Source organism: Medicago truncatula, chromosome 7, assembly GCF_003473485.1.
Source record: "Medicago truncatula cultivar Jemalong A17 chromosome 7, MtrunA17r5.0-ANR, whole genome shotgun sequence".
Taxonomy (NCBI): Eukaryota; Viridiplantae; Streptophyta; class Magnoliopsida; order Fabales; family Fabaceae; genus Medicago; species Medicago truncatula.
This window is the reverse complement of record NC_053048.1, coordinates 38,377,116-38,391,680: the sequence shown is the minus strand read 5'-3', so window position 1 is coordinate 38,391,680 and position 14,565 is coordinate 38,377,116. Positions and strand designations below refer to the sequence as shown.

Genomic DNA, 14,565 nt, shown 5'->3' with positions numbered 1-14,565 from the left:
ACAACTTTCGACGTCATTAGTTGTCTTCGTCTCAGTTTCTAAATCTGAAACAACACTTTAATAAGATACAAAATCTCTGTGAATAATATACAGTTTAAAAACGAGTATTGTTCTCGGTCGGTGCGGTAATCGGAAAAATCGACATGGTATATCCGCTTTCTTTCCAAAATAGTCTTTAAAAAATATATATAATTAATACAAATACATCAAATAAAATATCCTTGTTATATGGAGCATTAGCTCACTTATCCCGATAATTGAGTTTGCTAACTTATAGCTGATAACAGATAAGTTAACTATTTTGAATTTGTAGTGTTTGATAAAATTAACCGTTGAACTAACTTATAAATATGAAAGACCAAAAAAATTATTTCATTAATATTTAATTTTTTTTCTCCAATTAAGCAAAGGTAAAATAAAGATGAAAAATGATAAACTATAAGCCAGTTAAGTTATCTTATAAAAAAACACTACAAGTCAATAAGAATAAATTATAAACTCATAAGAATATGACGATTATTACACAAATCAATTTTACCAAAAAAACACTACTTCCTTCTGTCACTATTATAAGAAAAAAAAATTATTTTTTAAATTTATTGAATAATTGATATATGTGACCTCGGAGTGAGTAAGTTATAAGCTGAAAAATGTTTCTCGCCAAACATAGCCTAAATATAATTCCTTCCATTATGTGATGTACTCCTAGTAGTATGTAGTAAGTAGTAGGATTAGAGTAGGAGATAGGGGCAAGAGAAGAAAAGACAGCTTTAATATTCCCCCGATAATACTCAACCCAATCATTCTATTCTCATTCTACTTTCTAATTCCAAACACTATCCTTCTCAGATCTAACCTTCATCTCTCTTCACAAATAAAACAAAAAACCCCAAATTCATTTAATTCTATCCCTAAATGCACAAATTCAAGCTCTTAGCTACACAATGCGCCATCGCCAACAGCCCCACACGCAGTCCCACCACCAGTCCCGTCATCCACCTCCGCCGCCGCAAAACCCTCCGCATGTTCCTCACTCGTCCGCACGACCGCCGCCGTTTCCATCCTCCTCCCCTAGATCCACCTCCTCCTTCCTCCGATGAAGTCAAAGTTCGCCACAAGCTTAAAGACCTATTCGTCTCCTCTCCATCTCCGCCGTCACTTCCGTCTCCGCCGACGATGCTACAAGACGAGAAGAATATCTCCCAACAGCAGCAACAGCAGCAGAATTACGATCAGAAAGATTGCTCCACCGTCGCTGTCCGATTCCGAACTGGATCTCCGTTCCGTCGATCTTCTGCCGTCGCGGCTCTCCGGCCGGTGTCATCAGCGTTTCGTTACAGGTTACTGAGAAGAGCATGGCGGCCGGTATTGTTCACTATTCCTGAGTAACGGTTACAGTTTCTCTCTACTGTTACTGTACGGTTGAATTCAGATTTTTTTTTTTTTTTTGGAGATAGTAATAGTAAAAAATTATTAATAATCACGTTTAGTTGTAGCCAAATGAATAAATAATCACGTTTAGTTTTTGCTGCTAACGTGCGCGGAAATGTTTCTGGTAAAAAGTTAACGAAACTAACGTTTGGCGGAAATGGGCGCTTTAATAATGTACGACGTCGTTTGCTGAATTTTGTGCGTTTGATGGTTAATTACTCTTAATGGAGTCAAAATATTTGGTTAAATAGAAGAATTATTAATGAATAGAAGAAATGCACTGATTGATTAATGAAGTGATTGATAAATAGAATAGTTGGTATAATTATAATTAGAATATGGGTTTGCTAACCATTGTCCGCAATGCTCACAAGGCATTGATTAAAGAAGCCAAAAAGTTAAATACAGTATGAGTTTGCATTGGTTTCAACAACATTTTGATTTTTAAAAAGTTAAATTTATCACTTTTCATCATTTTTTAATATTATATTTTTATTTTTATCTCCTTATTTAAGGACAATGGTTAACATTTTCCTTATCGTGTATATTTTTTCTTTTTATTGGAATTGCTGCTGTGTAGGAATCGATGATGCCTTGTTACAAAGATTGTCTCCATTTGCCTTCTAAGATAACTTTTTCGTAGTATTATTATTCTTTTTCGTAGTATTATACCAGGTGACAACTAGGATACCCATGGAAGAATGGTGGTAATTTACTCCAACCAATATACATTAGTCACATAAGCACATTTTTAAGTGGTATCCATGAACTATCTTGATCCCACCAACAAATTGCTCATTTTCATTAGTTGGTGGGTAAATTACCCACCATTCTTCGAAGGTAATCTAGAAAAAATCATTATACTATTATTATTCAAAGTTCTAGTTTTGTACTGACACACCAGTTATTAGATTTAACATACTTGGTCTGTGTTTGGTTGTGTGGTGGAAATAATCGATTTTGATAGAATTAATTCTGTAGAATTGATTTTGGTTAAAAGTCATTTTTATTATAAGTGATTTGTGTTTGAATATTTTTACTAGAAGTGATTTGTGTTTAAATACCGTTGAACTATAAATTTGCGTGAAAATCAATTTTATAACCAAAGGCTACAAATCCTAGCTTTAATGAGAATCAATTCAAGAGACAAAATCAATTCTACTTTGCAACAAGCCAACATGTCAAAATTAATTATACAACTTCAAAATCAATTATGTTCCCTTTAAAAGTGGAAGTAAACATACACTTAAGCAACCCACAAGTTTATGTTTTCCTCTATACATCTTTTTTTTAATGTGCTTCTTTTATTTGTGCCTTCCTCTCATAGTTTAATCACTCGACTTAAAAAAGAGTGATGTCACATTAAACTTGGATCAAGTGGCTGAACAAATTGCTCAGAGATTATGAAATTAATCCGTACTTAGGAATGTTTACACTCTTACGGTATGTTATAGAACCATGATTGGAACCAAAGAAAACAAAGCTTCAATCATTTATTAATTGTAAGGTAGCATTGCTTTTGTTGACTAAGGTCAGAACCGTTGCTTAGGATAATGACAATCTTCGCAATAGAGGGTTCACTGGTTCAGTATCTGTTTAAGATTTCAAGTAATCTAGTTGTATGTATGACCAAATCGTTCGGTTGTTTTGTTTGCATTGTCTTGTACAAGTCCTCTCAAGAAGTGCACATCACTGTGGTGCTCTCTAATTCCCTATTTATTTATAAGGTGTAAAAATGCAGGCCTACTACGTGCATTATTGAATATAAATTTCTCTCAAATAGACATTTTAGATTTTAATACACTTTATGCTTAGGGCTGGGTAATGTGGGATGATTTATCATAACTAAGATCAAATGTACTTTTCCCCGTTTGTGGCTTAGCTATACATTTATTGTTATGACCGAAATAAGGGTGTACTTTTCTTGTCTTACAGAACCGAAATCTTTCCCCCCTTATGTGAATAATAAATGGGGAGTATTTGTACTAAACTATAACTATAATATAACTAGTTGGTCTTTCTCCTCTATAAAACAGCACTCCATATAATTTTGACTATGTGAATTATTCTTTTTAAGTTCTAATATTATTAGAAAGGAGATGGTGTATGTTGAAATTCAAGTGTGACATAGGAATGAACTATAAATTGAAAATATAATAGATATGTAACTCATTATAAGTGAGTCATGCTAACATGTGTACTAAAGTTATTATTTAAGAAATACATAATAATAAATCATATATTGATATAATAAGTTAAAGAATTGTATAAATAATAATTATATCATTTTCTAATCAAAAGTTATCTTTTTTAGTTCGTTAAACAATGCTATAAAAACAATTGTTAGCATTTTTCAAAATTTTATGATTTTTATTAGAAATTTGCTATGATCCTCCTTGATGTGGGAGGGAGAGTGGATCCAAGGAACATGAATCATTGAGTTTATAATGAATCATTTTTCACATGCTTAACTCTCTTAACTTATTAAGACTTACACTGTGTTTGGTAGAGTAGAAATAAGAAAGAGAGAAAGAGGGGAGAGAGAAGTTGGGGAGAGATAACCAATCTCTTGTGTTTGGTTGAGAAGAGAGACTAAGAAGAGAGATAAAATTAGGTGGGACCCATGCCTTTTGCATTTCTCTTTGCATGTACGAAGAAATGGAGGGGAGCTGCAATTTTTTCTTCTTTTCCATATTTCTCCCTGGTTTTGATATGCCTCTTGATATGCGGCCACTATTTATTTAATTAATGGCTAAATTGCATTTTTAGTACCTTAATTATTCAGGTAGTATCGTTTTGGACCCTCAAGTAAAATTTGATTTATTTTGGTCCCATAACTTTTCTCCGTTACACATTTTGGTCCTTTCGATTAGTTTTAATTCAAAAACGTTAGGTTTTCTTCATTTTCTTCTCCTCTATTCCTCTCCTTTCTTTTTAGTACCAAACACTATATGTGAAATCTACTCTCTTTCTCATCAACTTCTCTCTTTCCATACTCTTTCTGATACTACTTTACAATAATGATAAAATAATAAGATTAGACACAAATGTCAAAACACATAGACAATTTTGAATAAGTACTCTTAATGTTGATTTATTGTTAATCTATGATTTTTTTTAGAGGAAGTCAATTTAAGATATTGATACCTAATTTTTTTTTTTACAAAATATCTGACTAATATATTTTTATTTATTTTTTTACAATGCGTCTGACCTATTCTTGATTATACTATCATTTGGTACCACATTATTCTTGATTTTATAATCAAAATTTAGGAGTCTAGTCAAGTTTGGACTATTCTATGCTTGCTAAAAGAGTTAGGTTTGGACTATGCTATGCTTCCCGACAATATAATCACAAACAAAGAATCCTTTAAAAAAATAAATCACAATCAAAGAAAAAGATACAAAAAAATAAAATCAGTTGCTCTAAACTTTTGGTTAAAGCAAGCAGTTAAGTGTAATTTATTCACAATAGTTCAATTTTCAAGTCTTGATCATAAATCAAGATTAAAACACGAAGCACAAGAAAAATGAAAAGTAAGAAGTCTTCGGTTGCTTATTGCTAAGATTAAATTTGTTTGTAATGACCGTTAGTTATTACGATTATATATTTTAAGATAGAGAATTAGGAGTAGTTTATATCTTCAAGATATTTATTAATATTGTTGATTGAAAAAATATGTAAAATAAATAAGTACTAACATACTATTGGTAAATAAATAAGGGAAATACTAAATTGTGTTTAATGTTAAAAAATTTACTAATAGAAATTATGTATCGAAAATTGTGTTAATTTATTGTTCAAAAAGTTTAAGACTGGTGCTAGTCACACCCCAAAAAAACAAGTTACACCCCAGAATGACTAATATACCCTTTAACTAAAATAAAAATTTCAAATCAACTAAATTTACATTAACGTAAATTGAACATAAGTAAAATTAATTTACATTAACCTAAATTGAACATAAGTAAACTTAATTTACATTAACCTAGATTGAACGTAAGTAAACTGAATTTACAAACTTAATTTACATTAACCTAGATTGAACGTAATTAAACTGAATTTACATTAACCTAGATTGAACATAAGTAAACTTAATTTACATTAACCTAGATTGAACGTAAGTAAACTGAATTTACACTAACCTCTTATATACATACGTAAACTAAATTTACATTAACCTAAATTGAACATAAATAAACTTAATTTACATGTAAACTGAATTTACACTAACCTAAATTGAACATACGTAAACTTGAATTTACATTAACCTACATACGTAAACTACACTAACCCCTTTTATATACATACACGTAAACTTAATTTACACTAACCTCCCACTTAAAATCAAATTGACAGGCATATCTCATATCAAAACAAACAATAAACAAATAGAAACTCATCGAAAATGAAATTTATGAAATTCACTAACCTTTATGAATATAGTACAGATCAATAACAAAGATGTTGATTCAGATATTGGTTGCACATCTATGGTGATTTGTGGATGAAAGGGAGTAAGGGTTCAGAATGATCATAAAAGATGAATTTTTAAAAATTTACATGAAGAGGACAATTTTGGTATTATTGTAAAATTTTAAATAAATTTGGATGTAATTTGTTTTTTTTTTGTGTGACTAGCATCAGTCAAAGTTTAATATTAATTTTTTTTAATTAATTCTTATCATTAATGGCAAGGAATTTAATATTTAACATGCGTTATAAGAACACACATCAGCATGACCCAATAAATAATTAATATAAATTCTACATTGGCAATACAACGACTAAAACAAAGTTCTTCGTGTATTAAATTCTACATTGGCAGTAGCTTCGATCCAGTCTCGCAGAAACTTCAAAGAAATCGAAAATAATCATGCATTGAATTGAATTAAAATGAAAGTGAAATGGGAGTTGAATATTCTAAATTTTAAGCTGACAAAATGATTATTTATCTTTATCTCACCAAAATCAATCATATTATTCACACTTGTCCCACTATTTCATCTTTGGTCTAGTGGCAAAAATGAAACCTCTGCTTCATTATCCATCTTCTTCCATTATTATTTCATTTTTCTCCTTCACCATTTTGATGATCTTCATCATCAATATTCCAACGTGTATGTGCAATGATTACACAGACTGCAACGAAGCTTTTGAATGCGGAAGTAGCAGCATCACAAACCTCAAGTATCCATTCTGGGGAAATAACAGAGAAGAGCGTTGTGGTAGTGTTTCTGATCCTAATATGGAGCTTACATGCGAAGAAAGTGTTCCAAAGATAACCATCAATGACGTCAAATACCGTATTCTTGAATGGGACAATACAACACAGAAACTCACAGTCGCTAGAGACGATTACTGGGGTGGTATTTGTACTGTGAGTGTGAGTGTGAGTGACAAGCCTAATAACAGCACATTTGAGAGCGCTGACCAGTTTCAACCTTATGGTAGTGTTTCTTCTCAACTAAATCTGTTATACAATTGTGATACAACTGTATTGAATGTGGTTTATAGTGCCAACTGCGGAGGTAATATTGAAGTTGTGTACACCCTTTCGGATCCTCGTTCGCTCTCACTCACATGCAATCTGAGTGTTATTATTGCGATTCCAATTTCGGTAACAAGAATTACAAATCTTGATGATATAAACGAAGCATTACAAGGCGGTTTTGATTTGAGGTGGATGGGAAATTATGCAGATTGCCAGAGGTGTGTTGATTCTGGTGGTGCGTGTGGCAACAATGGAACTGAATTCAGATGTTTCTGCAATGATGGAGCTTATACAGATATATGTGGTTCACGGAAGGCCCCAACCTCAAGTATGTAGTTCACTTTCTTATACAATTAACTCCTAAGTTAGTTTCTATAACTAGTTATAGTAATAATAGAGTTTAGAGATCATCCTGATCCAATAAGTGTTTCAACTTTTTTACAATCAGATTTTACCAGGTAGATTTTTTTCTTCTAAGGAAAATTTATTATCAGTAGATGTTTTTTAAGGTATATGTTCTATAAAAATTATGATAAAGCAACACTAGTTCTATAAAATCAAGGAAATATTATATTGGTCAAGGAGTAAATAAAGTGACAAGAAGATTGAATGAGGGTTCATTCTATACTTTTAATAGATAACAATTACTACCAAAACTAAATGAGGGTTCAATATTTACTTTTTCTTTGTAAATCAATAGTTGTCAAATAAGTTGTTAATTAAATGGTTCTTTAAATAACACATCTCATATAAAATTACACAAATGTAAAATGAATGAAAAGTGGAAAATAAATGAAAGGGAAAAGAAGAAAAAATGGAACGGAAAAGATAGGGTGTGTTTGGTAAAAAAAAACTATAAGCTAGCTGATAGCTGATAAGCTAGCTGATAGCTGATGGCTGATAGTTGATAGCTTATAGCTGAAAAGTTAGCTGATTAAAATTAAAAGTGTTGGGTAAAATTAGCTGTTGAAGTGACTATAAATATAAAATGACATAAAAGGACATGCTTGTTTAATTTTTTTTAATATCATATATATAATTTTTATTACTTAACACATTTATTTTTAAATATTTAAATATATTTCAAATTATTTTCATCTCCAAAATAATAAATGTATTTATGAATTCAATCGAATTTTTTTATTTAACAATTTATATTTTATTTTTATGAATTTTATTTAACTAAACTTGCTTCACTATTATAAATTTTATATAAAATTATATATTATATGAATTATGAGCAAAGTAAAAAAAAAACAAAAAAGTGGACAAGAAAATTTAAAAAGTCATACATGGTAAACATGGTTAGTTGAAGATGATAGTGGGTAGTTTTTTTTTTATTATAATAAAATAAAATAAAATTAAGAAAAGGTTAAAATGGGAAGAAAGTATAAAAAGCTACAAGCTATAAGCTAAAAAGCTATTTGGATTAGCTTCTTAAAAAACGCTATAAGCTAGTGATAAAAGCTTTTTACCAAACACGTCTCATTTTATCAAAACAAGCTTATAAGCTAGTCCAACAAGCTATAAACTAGCTTTTTTGTGTTCAAAGGTCGATTGCTCACTCTATTTTCTCCATCAAAATCAACATGAGCCGAGCGTGTTGCTCAAAATTGGAAGGCAATTTCCCTTCATTTCTGCTGCAAAAATACAAAGCAATAAGAAAATAAATGCCTATTTCTCTTCAAGATAATGCATGAGCGTGATTATTATAAGTTCTATCTAATTTGGTTTTTGAATTGTAGGTTCAAAGCGGAATTGGGGGCCAGTGATAATAGGTAAGAATAATAAACAATTTGGTTACACTTTCTAATATCAGCGTGTCTCATTCCATATTATCCTGACGACATAAATTATTTTTTCCTACATAAACAAGATATGAAAATTATTTATTTGTTCTTTGCATAAATTCAGGTGCTTCCATTGCTGGATTTGGAGTAACCGTGTTCATTATTATCATGATTAGTCGTCGCCTTAAAAGAGGTACAGGTAGACAACAAATGATTATTCTCAGACAACAACAACAATCAAGTCTTATCCCACAAACTATCTTGAGAGAAAGAACAGAACTTGTTGACAACAATGTGGAGGTTTTCATGCGCAGTCATAATTTATCCATGCCAAGAAGATATAGTTATGCAGAAGTGAAAATGATCACAAACTATTTTCGAGAAAAGTTAGGCCAAGGAGGGTATGGTGTTGTCTACAAAGCAAGTTTATATAATAGTCGTCAAGTGGCAGTGAAAGTAATAAGCGAGACAAAGGGAAATGGAGAAGAATTCATAAATGAAGTTGCTAGCATTAGTAGGACATCACATATGAACATTGTGTCGCTTTTAGGATATTGTTACGAAGAGAACAAAAGAGCGCTAATATATGAATTCATGCCCAAAGGATCATTGGATAAGTTCATCTACAAAAGTGAATTTCCTAATGCCATTTGTGATTTTGATTGGAACACTTTGTTTCGAATTGCAATTGGCATTGCTAAAGGTCTAGAGTACTTGCATCAAGGATGTAGTTCAAGGATTCTACATCTTGATATAAAACCTCAAAACATTCTTTTGGATGAAGATTTTTGTCCAAAAATCTCAGATTTTGGACTAGCTAAAATATGCCAAAGGAAGGATAGTATTGTGTCAATATTAGGGGCAAGAGGAACTATAGGATACATGGCACCAGAAATATTTAGTAGAGCGTTTGGTGGAGTTTCGTACAGATCTGATGTATATAGTTATGGCATGTTGATTCTTGAAATGATCGGAGGAAGGAAGAACTACGACACGGGAGGGTCATGTACTTCTGAAATGTACTTTCCAGATTGGATTTATAAGGATCTTGAGCAAGGGAATACTCTTTTAAATTGTTCAACAATCTCGGAGGAAGAAAATGATATGATCAGAAAGATTACTTTGGTGAGTCTATGGTGCATTCAAACTAAACCATCAGATAGACCACCGATGAATAAAGTAATAGAAATGTTGCAAGGACCACTTTCATCGGTATCATATCCTCCAAAGCCTGTCTTATATTCACCCGAAAGGCCAGAACTACAAGTGTCAGATATGTCTTCATCCGATTTGTACGAGACAAATTCAGTTACAGTATCAAAATAATTGTTATTTCTATAAATTCAATGGACTAATTAATTTGTGTAACTATTTCTGGCATACAAATATGGTATTAGTTTGTTGAACTTCAAAATCCATTTTGCACGAATTATAGTTATCGTAGTGACTAATTTACTGTCACTAAACTGGCCACTTACTGTTTTTATTTTTTACATCAATCTTATTATTTCTGTTGTGAATTCAAGTCATGCACCATACTTGTCTAAACTTGCACTTATGATGCTTTTCCCAGCTTCTAATTTAGTTTACACAGAAGGAATCAATTGTAAATGTATCATTTGATTTAACGCTACCCGAACTCAAAGATAATCTGCATAAAAACTGTGAAACTCAGATTTTTGAAACAGTGGCAGCATGCGATGCAAACCTGTTCCTGATAGTGGTGTTTCTGTAACATCATAAACATAAAACACCAAATCATGTATCGAAAATATTTAAACTCACAGTCTATAAACACCAAAAACAAATCTAAAAATAAATAGAAGTGAACCTGTGATGGTTACCAAGAGTGAACAGCTCAACCGCAACTTTTAATGTGGGGTGGTTTTTGATCAACCACCACGGATTGAAGGCCACCTGTTGCCGAATTTCTTGCAATACTTTTTTTTTCATGCGCAGATGTAATACGCCAAATTACAAACAAATACGGTGACTAAAGTGAATGCCAACAAAAATCTGCATAAAATGTTAACACAATTTGGAGGTGGTGAAAAAATGGGCATTGGTTGGTAAAGAAATAACAAAGTTTACGTACCAATATATTAAAATTAGTATTATTTACATCACTTCAAAAATGAAATTTAATACTCATTGTTTTTGTTACAGACTCCTATAGTAAAAGATAGATGGAGTATTAAGTATCATAATTTTTTACTACAACAGTAACTTAATGTATTGAATTCTACATGTAGTTTCCTAGAAACTTCACAAAGTGTAGAAAATTATGATGCATTGAAACATGAAAGTGGATTTTCATAAAAAGAAAGAAACATGAAAGTGAAAGTAGAGTTGAATCAACTCTCATTATAATTTTAAGCTGACTAAATCAAGATGTTAAGTTTATCTAACCCAAATCAATCTTATCTTATTATTTACACTTGTTCCACTATTACTTCTTTGGTCTAGCGCAAGAAAGAATGAAACCCTCTACTTCATCATCCATCTTCTTCCATTATTATTTCCTTATTCTCCTTCACCCTTTTGTTGATCTCAATCATCAATATTCCAACGTGTATGTGTGATGATGACGACCAATACACAAACTGTAACAACGCTTTTAACTGCGGAAGCAGCATCACGAACATCAAGTATCCATTCTGGGGAGAAAATAGGAAAAAATATTGTGGTGGTGTTTCTTCTGATCCTAATATGGAGCTTACATGCGAAGAAAGTGTTCCAAAGATAACCATCAATGACGCCAAATACCGTATTCATGATTGGAATGATATAATACAGAAACTCACGATCGCCAGAGACGATTACTGGAGTGGTATTTGTGCTGTCAATGTGAGTGGAAATCCCAAGAACAGAACTTTTGATAGCACTATGTTTCAACGTGATGGTGTTGTTTCTTCTCAAGTAAACCTGTTATACAATTGTGATACAAGTATACCGAATGTGGTTTTTAGTACTACCTGCAGAGGTAATATTGAAGTTGTGTACACCATCTCGGATCCTCGTTCAGTATCACTCTGATGTACTCCAAGTGTTATTGTTGAGATTCCAATTTCGGTAACTCAAGCTGCACAAATCGGAAATCTCAATGATATAAACCAAGCATTACAAGACGGCTTTGATTTGAAATGGACGGGAAATTATGGAGTGTCAAAAGTGTGTTGATTCTGATGGTGTATGTGGCAGCAATGATGGAGGAAATGAATTTAGATGTTTCTGCAAAGATGGATCTCATACAACTTCATGTGCTTCACAAAAAGTCTTAACCTCAATCAATAGTATGTATATTTTACTTCCTCAAACTCATATATATGTTTGTTTCTAACTAAGTTGTAAATTGCAACATACCTTCTAAATTAATGTGCCTAATATGAGTAGAGTTCAGTAGTTAGACATCATGTTTTGGTCTTTATAAGTACGCTGAATCATATGTTTGCTATAGGTTGTGCATTTTTTCAAAGGCCGCAGTCTTTCTTCTCTGTTTTCCCCATCAAAATCAACATGAATGTATAGTTCAACATTATTTTATCCCAAGAAAAATCCAAAATTATTATTCATCAAAGTCTATATAGGAGCCTGTAGAAAATTTTCAGAGGCCATTTCTCTTCATTGCTGCTACAAAATACAAGGAAATAAGAAGTTAACGACCAGTTCTCTTAGAGACAATGCATGAGCATGATTATTAATTATGGTAAGTTTTATCTAATTTGATTTTTGAATTGTAGGTACGAAACGAAACTGGAGTCTTATTGTGATAGGTAAGAATGATGAACAATATCACTTTCTATGAGAAGTGTTTCCAATCCCACAATTAGAGGTAGAATCAACTTCTTTTACAGAAAAAAAAATTGATGAAAATTACTTGCATGTTCTTTGCATAAATTCAGGTGTTGTAGTTGCTGGATTTGGAGTAACAATGCTCTTTATTATTATGATCAGTAGTTACCTTAAAAAGGGTATTGGTAGACAGAAAATGAGTTTTTTCAGGAAAAGAAGAAAAGTTGTTAACCACAATGTAGAGGTTTTCATGCGAAATTATAATTCATCTATCCCAAGAAGATATAGTTATACAGAAGTAAAAAGGATAACAAACTCTTTCCGAGATAAATTAGGCCAAGGAGGATATGGTGTTGTGTACAAAGCAAGTTTAATTGATGGTCGTCATGTGGCGGTGAAAGTACTAAATGAGTCAAAGGGAAATGGAGAAGAATTCATAAATGAAGTTGCTAGCATTAGTCGAACATTACACATGAACATTGTATCCCTTTTAGGCTTTTGTTATGAGGTGAACAAAAGAGCACTAATATATGAATTCATGTCCAAAGGATCATTGGATAGTTTCATCTACAAAAGTGAATTTCCTAATGCTATTTGTGATTTTAATTGGAACACTTTGTTCCAAATTGCAATTGGCATCGCTAGAGGTCTAGAGTACTTGCATCTAGCTCAAGGATTCTGTATCTTGATACCAAACCTCAAAACATTCTTTTGGATGAAGATTTTTGCCCAAAAATCTCTGATTTTGGACTAGCGAAAATATGCCAAAAGAAGGATAGTATTGTGTCAATATTAGGTACAAGAGGAACTATAGGATATATGGCACCAGAAGTATTTAGCAGAGCATTTGGCGGAGTTTCTTACAAATCTGATGTATATAGTTATGGAATGTTGATTCTTGAAATGATTGGAGGAAGAAAGAACTATGACACTGGAGGGTCATGCACTTCTGAAATGTACTTTCCAGATTGGATTTATAAGAATCTTGAGCAAAATAACACTCTTTTAAATTGTTTGACAATCTCAGAGGAAGAAAATGATATGATTAGAAAGATCACTTTGGTGAGTGTTTGGTGCATTCAAACTAAACCATTAGACAGACCACCGATGAATAAAGTAATAGAAATGTTGCAAGGACCACTTTCATCGGTGTCATATCCTCCAAATCCCTTCTTACATTCACCATAAAGGCCACCACTACAAGTGTTAGATATTTCTTCATCCGATTTGTACGAGACAAATTCAATTACAGTATCAAAATAATTGTTTTTCTATGAATAAAAAGGATTTATTAATTTGTTGAAGTTCAAAATCTTATAGTGAATGTAGTGTTATTCAAATCTTATATATTAATTTATTGGCACTAAAATGGCCACTTGCTGTTTTTGTTTTTTATACAATATTATTTTTTTCTGTTTTGAATTCTAGTCATGCACCATACTAGTCTAAATTAAACTTTCCTTTATGACTGTATTTCATGAGCATTAAAACTTTCCCTTATGATGATGCTTTTCCCAGATTCTAATCTATTTCATACAGATGGAATCTGTTGTAAGTGTATCATTTGATCTAACAGTTTCTGAATTTAAAGATAATTTGCAGAAAATATGAAACTCAGATTTTTGAAACGTGGTAGCTTGCGATGCAAACCTGTTCCCGATAGTGATGTTTCTATAACACCGTAAACATCAAACACCAAGGGCCAGTTTGGATTGACTTATATGCAAAATAACTTGTACAAATAAATAAATTTGTATGTATTATTCATTAGCTTGTCAATGTAGTTTATGAAAAAACAACCTATGAAGAAACCATTTTCGTTGTGAGAATTTATGAACTACAACAAAAGCTTATTTATTTGCATAAATCATTTTTCATCCTTTAAAAAATAAGCCAATCTAAACGTGCCCCAAATCACGTATGGAATATATTTAAACCCACGGCCTCTAAACACCAAACACTAGAATCTAAAAATAAATAAAGAGGAACCTGTTATGCAGGTTACCAAGAGTGATGAGCTCACCACCTTTAATGTGGGGTGGTTTTTTAACAAC

The 14,565-nt window shown here is 31.8% G+C and overlaps 2 protein-coding genes and 1 pseudogene across 3 annotated transcripts; all 3 read left to right on the top strand.

Annotated features, from left to right (window-relative positions):
- Positions 1–676: 676 nt before the first annotated feature.
- On the top strand, positions 677–1,679 carry LOC11442396 (uncharacterized). The gene has a single exon (XM_003624324.4). It carries the CDS (start codon positions 916–918, stop codon positions 1,387–1,389), a length of 474 nt encoding a protein of 157 aa, XP_003624372.1. The 5' UTR covers positions 677–915; the 3' UTR covers positions 1,390–1,679.
- A 4,734-nt stretch (positions 1,680–6,413) lies between these two features.
- Positions 6,414–10,087, top strand: LOC11442395 (LEAF RUST 10 DISEASE-RESISTANCE LOCUS RECEPTOR-LIKE PROTEIN KINASE-like 2.4). Of its 2 annotated transcripts, none has more exons than XM_039827278.1 (3): positions 6,414–7,257; positions 8,675–8,702; positions 8,842–10,087. In XM_039827278.1, exons 1-3 carry the CDS (start codon positions 6,462–6,464, stop codon positions 10,043–10,045), a joined length of 2,028 nt encoding a protein of 675 aa, XP_039683212.1. In that variant the 5' UTR covers positions 6,414–6,461; the 3' UTR covers positions 10,046–10,087. The 2 variants fall into 2 exon arrangements, with proteins under 2 accessions (XP_039683212.1, XP_024627079.2); XM_024771311.2 differs by having other exon boundaries at positions 8,675–8,707; positions 8,844–10,087.
- A 1,113-nt stretch (positions 10,088–11,200) lies between these two features.
- Positions 11,201–13,774, top strand: LOC11436762 (LEAF RUST 10 DISEASE-RESISTANCE LOCUS RECEPTOR-LIKE PROTEIN KINASE-like 2.1; annotated as a pseudogene).
- The last annotated feature ends 791 nt before the right edge of the window (positions 13,775–14,565 follow it).

Bases quoted from the DNA above. Each gene is read 5' to 3' on its own strand.
- LOC11442395 (XM_024771311.2), top strand. From the start codon at position 6,462: ATGAAACCTCTGCTTCATTATCCATCTTCTTCCATTATTATTTCATTT. The intron at 7,258-8,674 runs GTATGTAGTTCA...TTTGAATTGTAG, and splicing joins ACGGAAGGCCCCAACCTCAA to GTTCAAAGCGGAATTGGGGG. The intron at 8,708-8,843 runs GTAAGAATAATA...GCATAAATTCAG, and splicing joins TTGGGGGCCAGTGATAATAG to GTGCTTCCATTGCTGGATTT.
- LOC11442396 (XM_003624324.4), top strand. From the start codon at position 916: ATGCACAAATTCAAGCTCTTAGCTACACAATGCGCCATCGCCAACAGC.